The sequence below is a fragment of the Rhyacophila brunnea genome, unplaced genomic scaffold, assembly GCF_057557595.1.
Source record: "Rhyacophila brunnea isolate RB1 unplaced genomic scaffold, BYU_Rbru_1.0 scaffold_21, whole genome shotgun sequence".
NCBI lineage: Eukaryota > Metazoa > Arthropoda > Insecta > Trichoptera > Rhyacophilidae > Rhyacophila > Rhyacophila brunnea.
In genome coordinates this window covers 36754604-36766833 of record NW_028232871.1, presented here as the reverse complement: position 1 = coordinate 36766833, position 12230 = coordinate 36754604, and the positions used below count along the sequence as shown (strand labels likewise).

General features: G+C 37.4%; 2 protein-coding genes across 2 annotated transcripts; one reads left to right on the top strand and one right to left on the bottom strand.

The window, feature by feature from the left end:
* Positions 1-143: 143 nt before the first annotated feature.
* Positions 144-2373, bottom strand: LOC147070986 (N-alpha-acetyltransferase 38, NatC auxiliary subunit-like). The gene is made up of 3 exons (XM_085949235.1): positions 2230-2373; positions 1445-1583; positions 144-320 (listed from the first exon to the last, which is right to left on the bottom strand). Exons 1-3 carry the CDS (start codon positions 2278-2280, stop codon positions 181-183), a joined length of 330 nt encoding a protein of 109 aa, XP_085805361.1. The 5' UTR covers positions 2281-2373; the 3' UTR covers positions 144-180.
* Positions 2374-2574: 201 nt separating this feature from the next.
* Positions 2575-11686, top strand: AlkB (alpha-ketoglutarate-dependent dioxygenase AlkB). The gene is made up of 4 exons (XM_085949233.1): positions 2575-2897; positions 3433-3765; positions 7732-7925; positions 9986-11686. The coding sequence occupies exons 1-4, from the start codon at positions 2790-2792 to the stop codon at positions 10326-10328; spliced, it is 978 nt and encodes a 325-aa protein (XP_085805359.1). The 5' UTR covers positions 2575-2789; the 3' UTR covers positions 10329-11686.
* Positions 11687-12230: the final 544 nt, after the last annotated feature.

The window sequence follows — 12230 nt, the reverse complement described above, 5'->3', positions numbered from 1 at the left end:
GCACAAACTGTGAGTGGAGTGGGGACGCGACTTCAAGAGATAAATACACCGAAGGAGATAAAGCCTGACAAAAAAGAGGCCTTCTGGATGTGAATGATTATAATAATTGACATAGACATGGTGAGAAAATGATGCAATGCTAGTGGATAGTGATAGTCATTTTTAATATTGTGTAAAAAATCAGTCTTCTGCGTAATATTTAGTAACTGGTGTTGTATCGTCTATCTGAATTGAAACAATATGTCTGCCGGGCACCATTACTAATCCCAGGACCCGTGGCTCTTCGTCTGATTCTGCTTTTAAGTATTCCGCACAGGATCCTAGAACAATGAAAACACATAAATCAGACATTTTGGAAAAACCTCCAATGTATAATGCTCAATTTACATTGGCAGATTCCGTCTACCACGATTGCGAAAAGCTATTCTATTATCTATGCTTAAAAGTCACTTTTCTGGAATCGTGAACAGTCGTTAGCAAATTGGAACAATTTTTATTTATTGGGCACGATTCACCCACCAAAGATTGCCGGGAATGTTCTCGAAAATATCTGAAGTCACTCATCACCGTAACTATTCGCACCATCTTCAAACGTTACAACTCTCTTTCGACTCTTTCAAATACCATCAAATAGCTATCCTCAAGATAGCTAAAAAACGAACAGTGTGGACTAGCGCCGAGGACTCGCTCCTCGTTGAATTAATACACTTAATTAGGATTAATTCTTTAATAAGGTTATTTGTAAAATCAATCTTAACTGATTCGCTTGGAGATTCAAGCTCGCCAAGTAGATATCTATTATGTAAATTAATAATAAGTATTTAAGTAATTATACAAAACTAAAATATTTTTAAAAAAAAAACATGAGTGTAGCTGAAGTGGTGTCCCGTGTGGGTAAGCAGTTAATGCGTTGCTTGTGGTGGCAAATTAAGGAAGAAATGCGAACAATACAATTTTTGAAAATAGATTCCGCGGAGTCAACACATTTATCACCTCAACATAAATTTGAGACTCAAAATAATATGGCGTACTTAGTTTGATTCCGATCCCAATAATTGGAGTTTTTAGGGTGCCGCAGGATGAAAAGATTTGAAAATCACTGTGCAGATTAAATAACGTGTTATAAAAAATGAGTTATGAATACCATACGCTATTAAAACCTTCAATTTTAATGAGAGAAGTTGAACAAGCAAAATATTCAACAATGTTACATTGAGATAGCTTTGAATTGGGCACCATTGCGCTAATCGCATATAGATATTTAAGACAAGACAGAACTTTGACACCAGTTTTCTCAAATTTCAATTTCACAAAAATATTTTTTCTGCAATTCATTGTGAATGGCCAATGCTGTGAATTACAGGTTTTATGAGAAACGATTGTTAATCATTCCATATTAGTTCCATGCTCTGTATTAAAACACACATTGAAAAACAACACATACCGAGAATCACGTTGGCGTCTCTGTCAGTACATAAAAATACTCCTATGAGGACACGACCGTCGGTCATTTCTATTCGAAAGTTTTTGTTTAACCATTGCTTAAGTTTTTCTTTGCCTTCAGACAGTACGACTGGCTCGACCTGCAATAAATAGACACATTTTATTAAATTATGTCCTCTAGCAAATTTTAAACGGCAAGTAATCATGTATGGGTAAGCGATGATGCCCACAGAACGCGTCGGGCGCGCGAAGTCCGCGTATGCAGTGTTTATTCATAACCATAATCACACGTCTCTTCCCGCGCATTACCCTTCACCTATGTTATAAGCGGCCCAAGCAGCACAAAATAAATATTATTACAGCGCCTCTCATAACAAAGCAATAAAAATATTATATTATTTCGGGGCTTGTAATTAAAATTTACGATGACATTATTCAACCAGCGATAAACTGAACACGCAATAAAATAAAACAATGACTTCTCTGTAATTAAATAATTGCTTTCCGCCCGTCGATCGACAATGCCTCGCGCAGCGTGTTTTTACTCGCTGTGTTCAATGAATGGACTCCATTGTATTTTCTTTCATTCGTATCGCCGAGAAGCGGTGATTCGCGAAAAAACGATGATTCATGCGGCGCGCGCGTAAAATGCGTCGTCAAATCCAGTGGGCGCTGGCGTATTTGATTACGTTGTATTTTCGTTGATTTACGCCACTTGTAGAAATTTTGCGCGAGCGCCGCACTCGCTGCGTCAATGGGCTTTATGCCTAAGGATTATACACTCACCAATTCTTTTTCTAATGAATCAGTAATGACTTCATCGCTCACAGTTTTCATTTTTATACTAATGAATCAAATATTAATGGTTTATAATTTCATTTGACGATTTTTGCTACAATTTTGGGGTTATGAAAATATTGTTTGACAAGTGACAACTAGAATATAGTTGCCGAATTAAAAAAATGCTTACAAAATTTAAATTAAAAAAAAATACTTATCTATATTATTGTTTATAGTATGCATCAATACAATCATAAAAAAAATATATTTAGACAATATAAATACATCTAGATAATGGTGAATATGAAAACATTAAATTAAAATATAGAGATGCGTAGGATTAGAGGTCCATTTACCTGGATCACCCAATGATTATAGGTGCACAAACAGATAAAAATCGTGCACTAACGATGCACAAACAAACGCACCCAAAAAAATTTGGAGTTTTAACATTGGGTGATCCAGGACCTTAGGATTAGGTTATGGGTTCATTTTTAACCATAGATAATATAAATATACGTCAAACGCCGAAAATAGAATAACATTCACAAGAACACCATATTATAATGACAAAATGTGTATTCAAAAGCGATTTTAAACATTACAAGTCCAGGGTCCCACCTCCAGATTTGTCTCTTGTCTTAGATCTGCACGATGTTATTAATGATCAAGCCGTAAGTTTACTTTGCAGTGATTTCAATTTGAGGTTATAATATTTTGATTTCACATTGATCGGATAGGTAGTTTATTTACTATCTAGATACAGGTAATTTATATACACTATTTCTTCGCGTATCTAATGGCGCCTGTACACATGCATGGAATTACTGTCGGCAATTGTGCTTATTTTAAACTGTCATGACAATAACTGTTTACACGTAAAAGTGCTGACTGTCTCTCCAATCTCATTCTTCAAGAGTAAGCGAGACGCGAGGTTGTCATTTTATACTACTATCTGATGGGTCGTATTGAAAATCGGAGCTCAAAATGAGTAGTTCGTTTTTTTACTGGCAGGCGCAGATCGAAGATAATCTTACTTGCGCGCAATAAATCGTCACAATTTGAAATCTTCCAATCTTGTTTGATTTATGCATGCAATCTTGCCAACTGCAGGATAATACATGTTTCCCCATACATTTTCTTACTGTGCACAGTACAACCATGCACGTGTAAACGAGGTATAACTGATTGTCGAATCATTTATTTCAGAAACCGTTCCGAATTGAAGTTATCGATGGTAATGCGGTCGCTGCAAAACTTCATCAGTGCGGATTGATACCGCTAGAACGATGGCGCGCGTTTACGTTTCCGTCTCGGAAGGGATTGATATACATAACAAATCCCTTTTCTGGTGCAGGCCAAAGGTATTGGGCGATGAGATGTCTGAGAGATTTTCCCATGAGACCTCATAAATTAAATCTCGACATTCACGGGGACTTGTCGGACGACGCCGATTGGTGGAGCTCATGTCAGAAAAATAATGTACTCAAGAAAAAATTGCGATGGTGTACGCTTGGATATCATCATAATTGGGACACAAAGGTAAATATACTGGAGTTAAATTATTATAGAAATTTACTCTTAACTGAATTTTTAATAATAATATGTACACATGAGAGACAATTTATTGTAATATTTAAAAAGTATATATATGTAGGTGGGTAGGTACCTACCTATATACAGTTGTTATGAAAACGTCATGCATAGAATTTGTTTAATTATATCATAAAATATTATTTTGGTTTGCGTCTGTAATTTTATTATCATTTTGCGATACAGGCAGCCTTCGATTTCATATGTAATTGGTTCCTGAAAATGTGTACGAATGTTGAACGTACAATGACAGCAATGTAAAAAAAATATTAAGAAGTGTAGATACTTTAAAATATTTATTTATCAATTGGTATAATAAAGTTAACGAGGCGTATTAGCGATCGGGTGTTTTCTTTATAAACTTGTCAAGAGATAGTTGAATACCGACCACCTTTTTTTCTTTTCTTGATATAGAGTTCTATAACATGCCGAGTCTTTATCAATAATTACTCTACGTACTTGAAATAAATTCATTTGCAACATCTTTATCTGCACTGGCAACTTCTCCAGTGTATTAATAAGTCTGTATCATTCAACCTGAATCAAATAAACGAAATGGAACCGTTTGGTTTGGGACCGTTTGGTAAATGTCCACGGAAACGCTTTTCTGACGACTAATTAGTGTTGCCAGTACTTAAAATTAATTCATAACATATTAGTCTCTAAAACAGAAACATTCATTGAAACATCAACTTGTTATGAAATTCTAGCCTTCTATCGTTGTCTACAATAATACAAATTCGTATTCATTCATTTTAAATGTACAAAATATAAAGAATGCTTTGTGAATAGCCATTTAGTTAATTTATAAGATTTATAGGTATGACAAGTTTTTAAAAATTACTTTTGATAAGAGCTTTTTATAATTGCCCACTTGTTCATGTCGACAGTATGATTTTGTGACTTAGACGACAATCGAACATATTAAATTGATAAAATTCGTTAGGTAGGTAATATAAAGATCATTCCGGGTTGATTTAACACAGTTTGTAGTTTAAAATCTCCGTTACAAAATATAAATAAAATGAAAATAAATTCTTGGTCTGACATAATAATTATAGTAATGATATTAAATCGAACTCTTTGCACAGAAAATATGGTTGGATTTTGAGATAATAAGACCAAAAGCGGCTTCTTGTTCGCGTATGGTAACTTATGAATAATAGGTATTGATTATTAATCTATAATATACATAATTCAAGTAAACTTCTATGGTGTAAACACCTCACGATATATAAATGCCGAATAATGCTTATCAACACTTTGACAGATTGCCATTAGTCTATGGATCGTCCGAATCAGTTTGACGTTTCATGTCAAACCATTTCTGATGGTCCGAGAACGGTTTGATTTTCAATGATACACTGAACCAAACGTCAAATCTCAAACCATTTCCGGCCAACTTTCTACTCATACAATTTGTATGTATATTGTCTATGGTTTAATTTGATTTGTTTCGTTCAGGTTGAAAGAAACGTACCTAATATTATGTAGAGCAGTGTCTGCCAAACTGTGTGCCGCGGCACACTAGTGCGCTGCAAGAAGTCTCAGGGTGTGCCGCGAAGGAAGAAGCCTCAAGACTGTTCATTTTAAATAATGCCTATTCATTTTAATTTTCTTCAATTTTAAATAAATTCAAATGCAGAAGAAATAAGAACTCTTTTCTGCATCACTTTGTACTGATTCCTGGTCATGAGTATTAATATTAGTGTTGCCGGCATCATTATGGGGGGTATTTAAATGTTGATCAAAGAAACCCACCCACCCACCGGGCAAGAATACGGTGCTTTTCTGTGAGTATCATGCCATCGTCATCCTTGCACATTGTGATACGTGGCTTGAAACCCTTCCTAACATTATTTATCTTTCTATATAACAGCCGGTTTTCTTGGGCTTTATAGTGTTCTTGAAGTAGGATCATTTCCTTTTTTAAATAATCACGTTTCTTTTTCTTGTGTAGTTTCTTTTCGTCACGCCGGCGCTTTTTATACTCATTGTCTGATGCCCGTGCCCGTGTTTTCTTCTGTAGCATCATTAAGTAAGCCCCATTCTTTCTCGTAGTGACTTCGCGGCAATCTTCGTCAAACCATTCTGATCGTTCACCTGTTTTTCGGCGTCCTAAGGTTTCATTAGCTGAGGATACTATGGCAGTCTTGCACTCTTCCCAGTGTTGATTCACCTCTTCATGGTCTCCAACCTCGCCAGTTCCTGCGGAATCTTCAGTTTCTCTGTGTCAATGGGTTTTGCCCTTGCTCCCATTTCCTTTTTGGTGTTTGAGATCTTTGCTCTAACTTTTCCACATACTAGGAAATGGTCTGAGTCTACATTAGCCCCTCTGTTCACTAGATCCGATCTGTGCCTGTTGTCTATCAAAATATGTTCTATTTGGTTTATTGTGCACCCATCCGGGGATTTCCAAGTTCCCTTATATATATCCTTACGGGGAAACATTGTGCTACCAATAATCATATTTAGTGACGCTGCACAGTTAATTAGTCGGGTTCCATTATCATTACTTTCATTGTTAAGACTATGTTTTCTGACAATGGCAGTGTAGATCTCCTCCCGTCCTATTTTGGCATTTAGATCACCGAGTATAATTTTCACATTGTGATTTGGGCAACTCTTGTACATGCTTTCTAATGCATCGTAGATGTCCTCTTTTTCCTCATCCGACTTATCCTCTGTAGGAGCATGTATGCTTATGAATGAGTAATTGAAAAAACTTTTTTTAATTCGCAGTCACATGATCCTTGGGTTGACTGGTTAGAACCCAATTATTAAATGTTTGACTCGTTTGCTTACGATGAATCCAGTCCCAGAGTGTTGTTCACTATCATGGCAGCTATAAAGTATAGTGCAGTCTCTTTTCTCCATCACTCCTTGACCTATCGATCGCATCTCCTGTAGGGCCGTAATATCACATTGGTATTTTATAAGTTGTTTTGTAAGGTTTTTCTGCTAAATATGATACTAAACATAATTTAAAGCTTGAAGAGTAAACTGTAGAGTTTATAATAACAAACCATAATTCCAATTTGTAATTGCTCTGTACTCAAACCAATATAACGTCATTTTACCAGGTTGGCGCACTATATTCAGGAACATACACATGGTGAAAACGATTAGCACATTTTAAGTTGTTTTAAATGGCTTTAGTTCATACTAAGCTTTGGGTTCATTTTAAGTAAACTAAATATATTGCTGGGGCGGGGCTCAAATGATTTGAGTGAAGATGACGTATACGGTGCATAGTGCCTGTATTATCGCCTATTGACAATATGGGCACATCGGTTTATGGTTTGCATTACAATAAGTGAGGCAGCTGGTCTAACATCAAACAAGTGCACTGCACTCCTTGCATTGCTATGAAACATCGTAAATCATATCTTTTATTCATAGGTTTTTAATATTATCACTAACTAATTGTAATGCAAACCATAAACTGATGTGCCCATATTGCCAATAGGTGATAATACAGACCATGCACCGTATACGTCATCTTCACTCGAATCATTTGCAATCATGACAATATATTTAGTTTACCTACTTAAAATGAACCCAAAGTTCAGTATGAACTAAAGCCATTATAAAACAACTTAACCGTGTTAATGGTGTTTTTGCCATGCGTAATTTGTTGGATAGTAGTCGAATAGAAGCTGAATAGAAGTTGCAGTTATTGTCGCGATAGTTTAATTTATAGGCTATTGTTGCCAGTAAATCCATGCACTTGTACAGGCACTATAAGGTTTTTTTTATAAAACTCTACTTTCTTCAACTTCTCAATCAATGGAACATTGTAATATGTATTGGCAAACTTAATATTAATTTTACCATTTGTGTTCCTCACCATTATAATTGAATTCATAAGTTTAACTAGTTTCATTGATTAATTGAATATTTATTACTTTTCAGCATTACACTGAAGAAAATAGACATTCGTTCCCCGCCGACCTTGCAGAATTATGTGAGATTATATCCAAATGTTGCGGCTTCAATGAATTCATTCCTCAAGCATCTATTGTGAATTATTACCATATGGACTCGACACTAGCGCCGCACACTGATCATTCTGAAAGGAATTTGGACGCTCCTTTACTATCATTAAGGTGATTATATTATATCCTATTAATTATCAGAGAAACCTGCAATCGAATACTAGCAGTATGGCCTCCTCCAAAGTCTTTGGTCGTGGGTTTGAATCCAATAGTAGGCCCAAATTTATGTGTTGTCTTTTCACTCTACATTTCATATCAATCATGCATTGCATATTATGCTAAGCCGGCTCGCATATCTAAACTCGTCTCGTCTGCATCGTGTCGAATACGTCGATGTGATGCTATCGTTATTCACAAAACACACGTTGCCAGATTGACACATTGGTGGAATGTGACTTTTTAGTTTGAAAAAAAAACATTTCACCATTGCACGCGTCTCGGGCTGCGAATCGAAGCCGTCAGTGTGTATACTCACACGCTACGAATTGGTCATTACAAATACATAATATACATGTTTTGAGAGGTTACACGCGACTGTCTCCAAGCCCCTATGTACGAGGTCTTCTTATGCAACATCGGTGCAACGTTCCTAGAAGGTTTGATTTATGGTTGTGCGGTAGACGAAGCAAGTTCAGATGTGCGAGCAGGCTAATGTAGTTCTGCATTGAATGATGTACTTATTTAAACAATATTAAGAGCTAAATTCATAATATAATACAATAATTAATAGACCATCCCATTAATATTATTCCAGCACCTACTCGGTGAAAATTGATAAAACCTTTCTATTATTTCATAGAATTCAGTTTTGGTATCTTGGGTTTTGCTTCTCGACATCGTACTACCGATGATAGTAACTGAATAAAATCTACATTACATCAGGTTGTGAAATCTTGAGGAAGTCTTAGACGGAGAGTTCACGAAGGCAGTTAAGGGTGTAAAATTTGCAGGGAGTTTATGTCATGGCCATGGCCCCCACATATCTGAAGTGGGCCCCCAGGTTAGAATCTTTGGCGGGCCCCCCTACCTATCGCTAAAGTTAAAGGCAGTGTGACGATCTACAGTGGTGTATTCCAAATAGTGTTCGAGGTAAAATTTAGGGTATTTTTTTATCGATTTTTTGTATTTTTAATACACCCACTTGAATTATGGAGTTATCGAATATTGACAAACAACAATCAAAAATTGCATCGCACAACCACATAATTTTAATTGTTATCATGCTTTAAGTAAAATAGCGCTGGAGTCGACATTATTTACTATTACAGTAAGTCCTCGACTTACGTGAATTTGTACTTACGCGTTTTTTTTAAAATATGCTTTTTTTGCTGCAGTTTGTTTCCCTGCTCGCTTGTATTTACATTGCGCTTGTATTATTTATTTGAGTCAGCAGAAATCATAAAAATGACGATATTGTAATGTGGACGAAACTGGGCTTATTGGAAAAAAATGCCAGATCAGTCATATTATAATATATCCCAACTAGATATATCTATGCCAAGTTTTGAGGTGTCTGAAGATAGGCTAACCCCTTTACTTGGTGGAAATGCCGCTGGGGATTGTAAAATCAAACCATCAATCAATAATGTTTTCTTAAATGTATGAATGTAGGTCCATTTTATTTTCACTTATCTTTTGAAACTAACACATATTATTTAAAAAAAATGCATGATTTTACGTCTTTAAGCTCGGTCCCCCAGGCTAGAGCCCTGTCAGCCCCCCTTGTGGTGGCCATGGTCATGGCACACTCAACCCGTACAGCTGGAGATAGCCCACTGCACTTTGCAGGCGATGTCATGAAATGTTTGCCTTTAATTATCTTGGAAATTAGATGGACGGCATTTTTATTTACATTTCCATCTGGAAACCAACCACAAAGAACTGATTGGTGAAAATTTCAGATTGATTGGACCAATGACAAAAATGATAGATCAGCGGCATAAGAGGCTTTTATCATTTAACGAAATGGGTCGCCCGCACTGGCATCTCAACTGGACATGCTTAGTGTGTTTTTCTCCGTTAGATTACATCGTACTTTGGTTAAGCGGTCTTGTAAAATTTACAACAGTGCCTTGCCACGCTATCTTCTGCGGGGTTTGGGCCTTAGCTTTATATTTTTACTGTTTTATTATTCTCACACCAATCTTCCAATATATTCTCTCTATTTACAGTTTTGGTCAATCTGCGATATTCCTCATTGGTGGAGAATCGAAAGAAACAAAACCGATGGCGCTTTATCTACACAGCGGCGACATTGTTATCATGTCTAGGGAGTCCAGGCTCTGCTATCATGCTGTGCCGAGAGTTACACCCGCTAAGATAGAACCGTGGCGTGAGATTAGCGATGACGAGGCAGCAGTTTCTTATTCAAACGGTTTCAAAACAGATTTTCATGATGTTTGCCAAGATGAGTTTTGGAGACCCTTTGGAAAATATTTAGGAGATTCTAGAATTAATATCAATGTTCGACAGGTTTTATATAAAAATCAACAATATCTAGATGACAATAGATAACATTCAATAGTCTTGGACTACTACTCAGATGCTCTTGCTCTGGTCTAGGCGTAAGAGCATTGACTGTTATCTATTGTCATCTAAAATCTTCCAACCTTATTGGAAAACAAAAATACATATTGACACTTCCAAAAGGGTCATAGCCTAATTAGCTCAAGCAAACGTGTGAACTCCGTCTATGAATACGAGGTCCAAAAATGGGAACCGACATGCCCTGTGGCACAAACAATCTGACAACAAACAGCTACCATTGACATTCCAACAGAGATGGTCGAAGAACGCATCCCAGCATCCAGGGAAGATACTGCGAGCAGGCCCAGAGAGGATCTGGGCGCAGTCAACCGAACGACCAGTGCTGTCTTGGGTCTATGGAACTGGTTCTGGGAATACAAACCACAGTACCCCTAGGCCCTGACGGAGCTACTCAAGGCTACCGTCTGCTTCAAGTGGACTGATGCTCCAGACCAAGCGTTTACCCGCGTTAAGGTCGCAACGTTCCAACCATTGTGCCTTACTCAACCGGACTTTGAGTGGCCCTTCTGCCTCTAGACGGATGCCAGCCGACATGGCACTGCTGCCGTACTATTCCTCGTCTATTTAGACGACATCATCATCTACAGCAAGACCTGGGACGACCACGCCTACCACTTAAGGCTTGTAATGGAGCGGTTGCAGTACCACGTATTTATTATCAGTCGGACCGGCGAAATGTCAGATTAGGCAACAGCAAGTCGATTATTTGGGGCATCAAATCACCGCCACGGGAAACGAGCCTCAAATACACCACCTCCAGGAAGTGGAGACGGCTGCGGAGCCGACATCTCGAAAACAGGTGCGACCCTTCTTGGGGGTATGTAATTGGCTCTGGGAATACGTACCTCGATTCGCAGAGATGGCGACTCCGTTGACGCAATTACTACGCACTACTGTACAGTTTCGTTGGTCAGATGGAGCGTCAGACGACTTCCGCCAAATAAAGAATGCCTTACGGCAACCTTTGAGGTTGGCAAGGCTAGATTTCTCGAGACCCTTTTGCTTGCAGACGGACGCAGAAACAGCATGGTGGTTCTCCTGAAAAGTACTGACTTTTCCTTTCGAACACAGATATGTGGTCATTTGGCATTGAAAAAACTACACTGGTAAGCAGCTTTATGTTTATGCTTTGTATAAAAAAACTTTCATTTTGAGAAATTATTAAATTTATTTAAATACACATTCGAATGTTAATCATTAATACATTATGGAAATAAAATTATAATATAAGAAAAATATACACTCGAACTTGGTTATTACGAGGAAGATGGGACATGGGACCGACTGAATTTGCTCGTTATATAAGCGTTACTACCCATTTACTTAAAAAAGAAAACATGTCAATGATTATATTATTATTGTTACTAATAGAACAATAAACAGAACATTAAATGGACGCATGTTGGATATAAATGACAAACTGTTTCGTTCGGCAGGCGTCATTTGCACCCGTGACCCGCAATCCGCGTATCGCCTAGCCACGATCTTTTTAGACCATGCCTCAACTGAGGTATAGCCTTTACCACCTTCATAGTGGAAAACGTTGATTCACATAAGTAGGTAGAACAAAACAATACTTTCATTTTGGGCGCAATTCGAACTAAAATTGGATACTTTTCTGTTGGGACGAAAGGCCATACAGATTCGACAGTCGAGGCAACACTCTTAAGCGACAAATCACATTGAAGTTCTATCAATTCCATTTCTGATGAAGGGCCATCTTTTTGAAAATTTTCAACGATCCAGCTGGAAAGTTTTTCATTTCGGAGTCCAATAATAAAAGTTGAGAGGCTAATTTATAAATGATAAAATATCCTACGTGAGCTACCAAAAATGCCGCCGCGAGTGACCGTTTGGCGATCACCGCTC

What these genes read in the sequence shown, in the direction of transcription:
- LOC147070986 (XM_085949235.1), bottom strand. Translation starts at nt 2,280, where the DNA reads ATGAAAACTGTGAGCGATGAAGTCATTACTGATTCATTAGAAAAAGAA. An exon ending in ATTCATTAGAAAAAGAATTG is followed by an intron (nt 1,584 to 2,229) that starts GTGAGTGTATAA and finishes TATTTATTGCAG; the next exon opens with GTCGAGCCAGTCGTACTGTC. An exon ending in AGACGCCAACGTGATTCTCG is followed by an intron (nt 321 to 1,444) that starts GTATGTGTTGTT and finishes TCATTGTTCTAG; the next exon opens with GATCCTGTGCGGAATACTTA.
- AlkB (XM_085949233.1), top strand. Translation starts at nt 2,790, where the DNA reads ATGACAAAATGTGTATTCAAAAGCGATTTTAAACATTACAAGTCCAGG. An exon ending in ATCATAATTGGGACACAAAG is followed by an intron (nt 3,766 to 7,731) that starts GTAAATATACTG and finishes ATTACTTTTCAG; the next exon opens with CATTACACTGAAGAAAATAG. An exon ending in GCTCCTTTACTATCATTAAG is followed by an intron (nt 7,926 to 9,985) that starts GTGATTATATTA and finishes CTCTATTTACAG; the next exon opens with TTTTGGTCAATCTGCGATAT.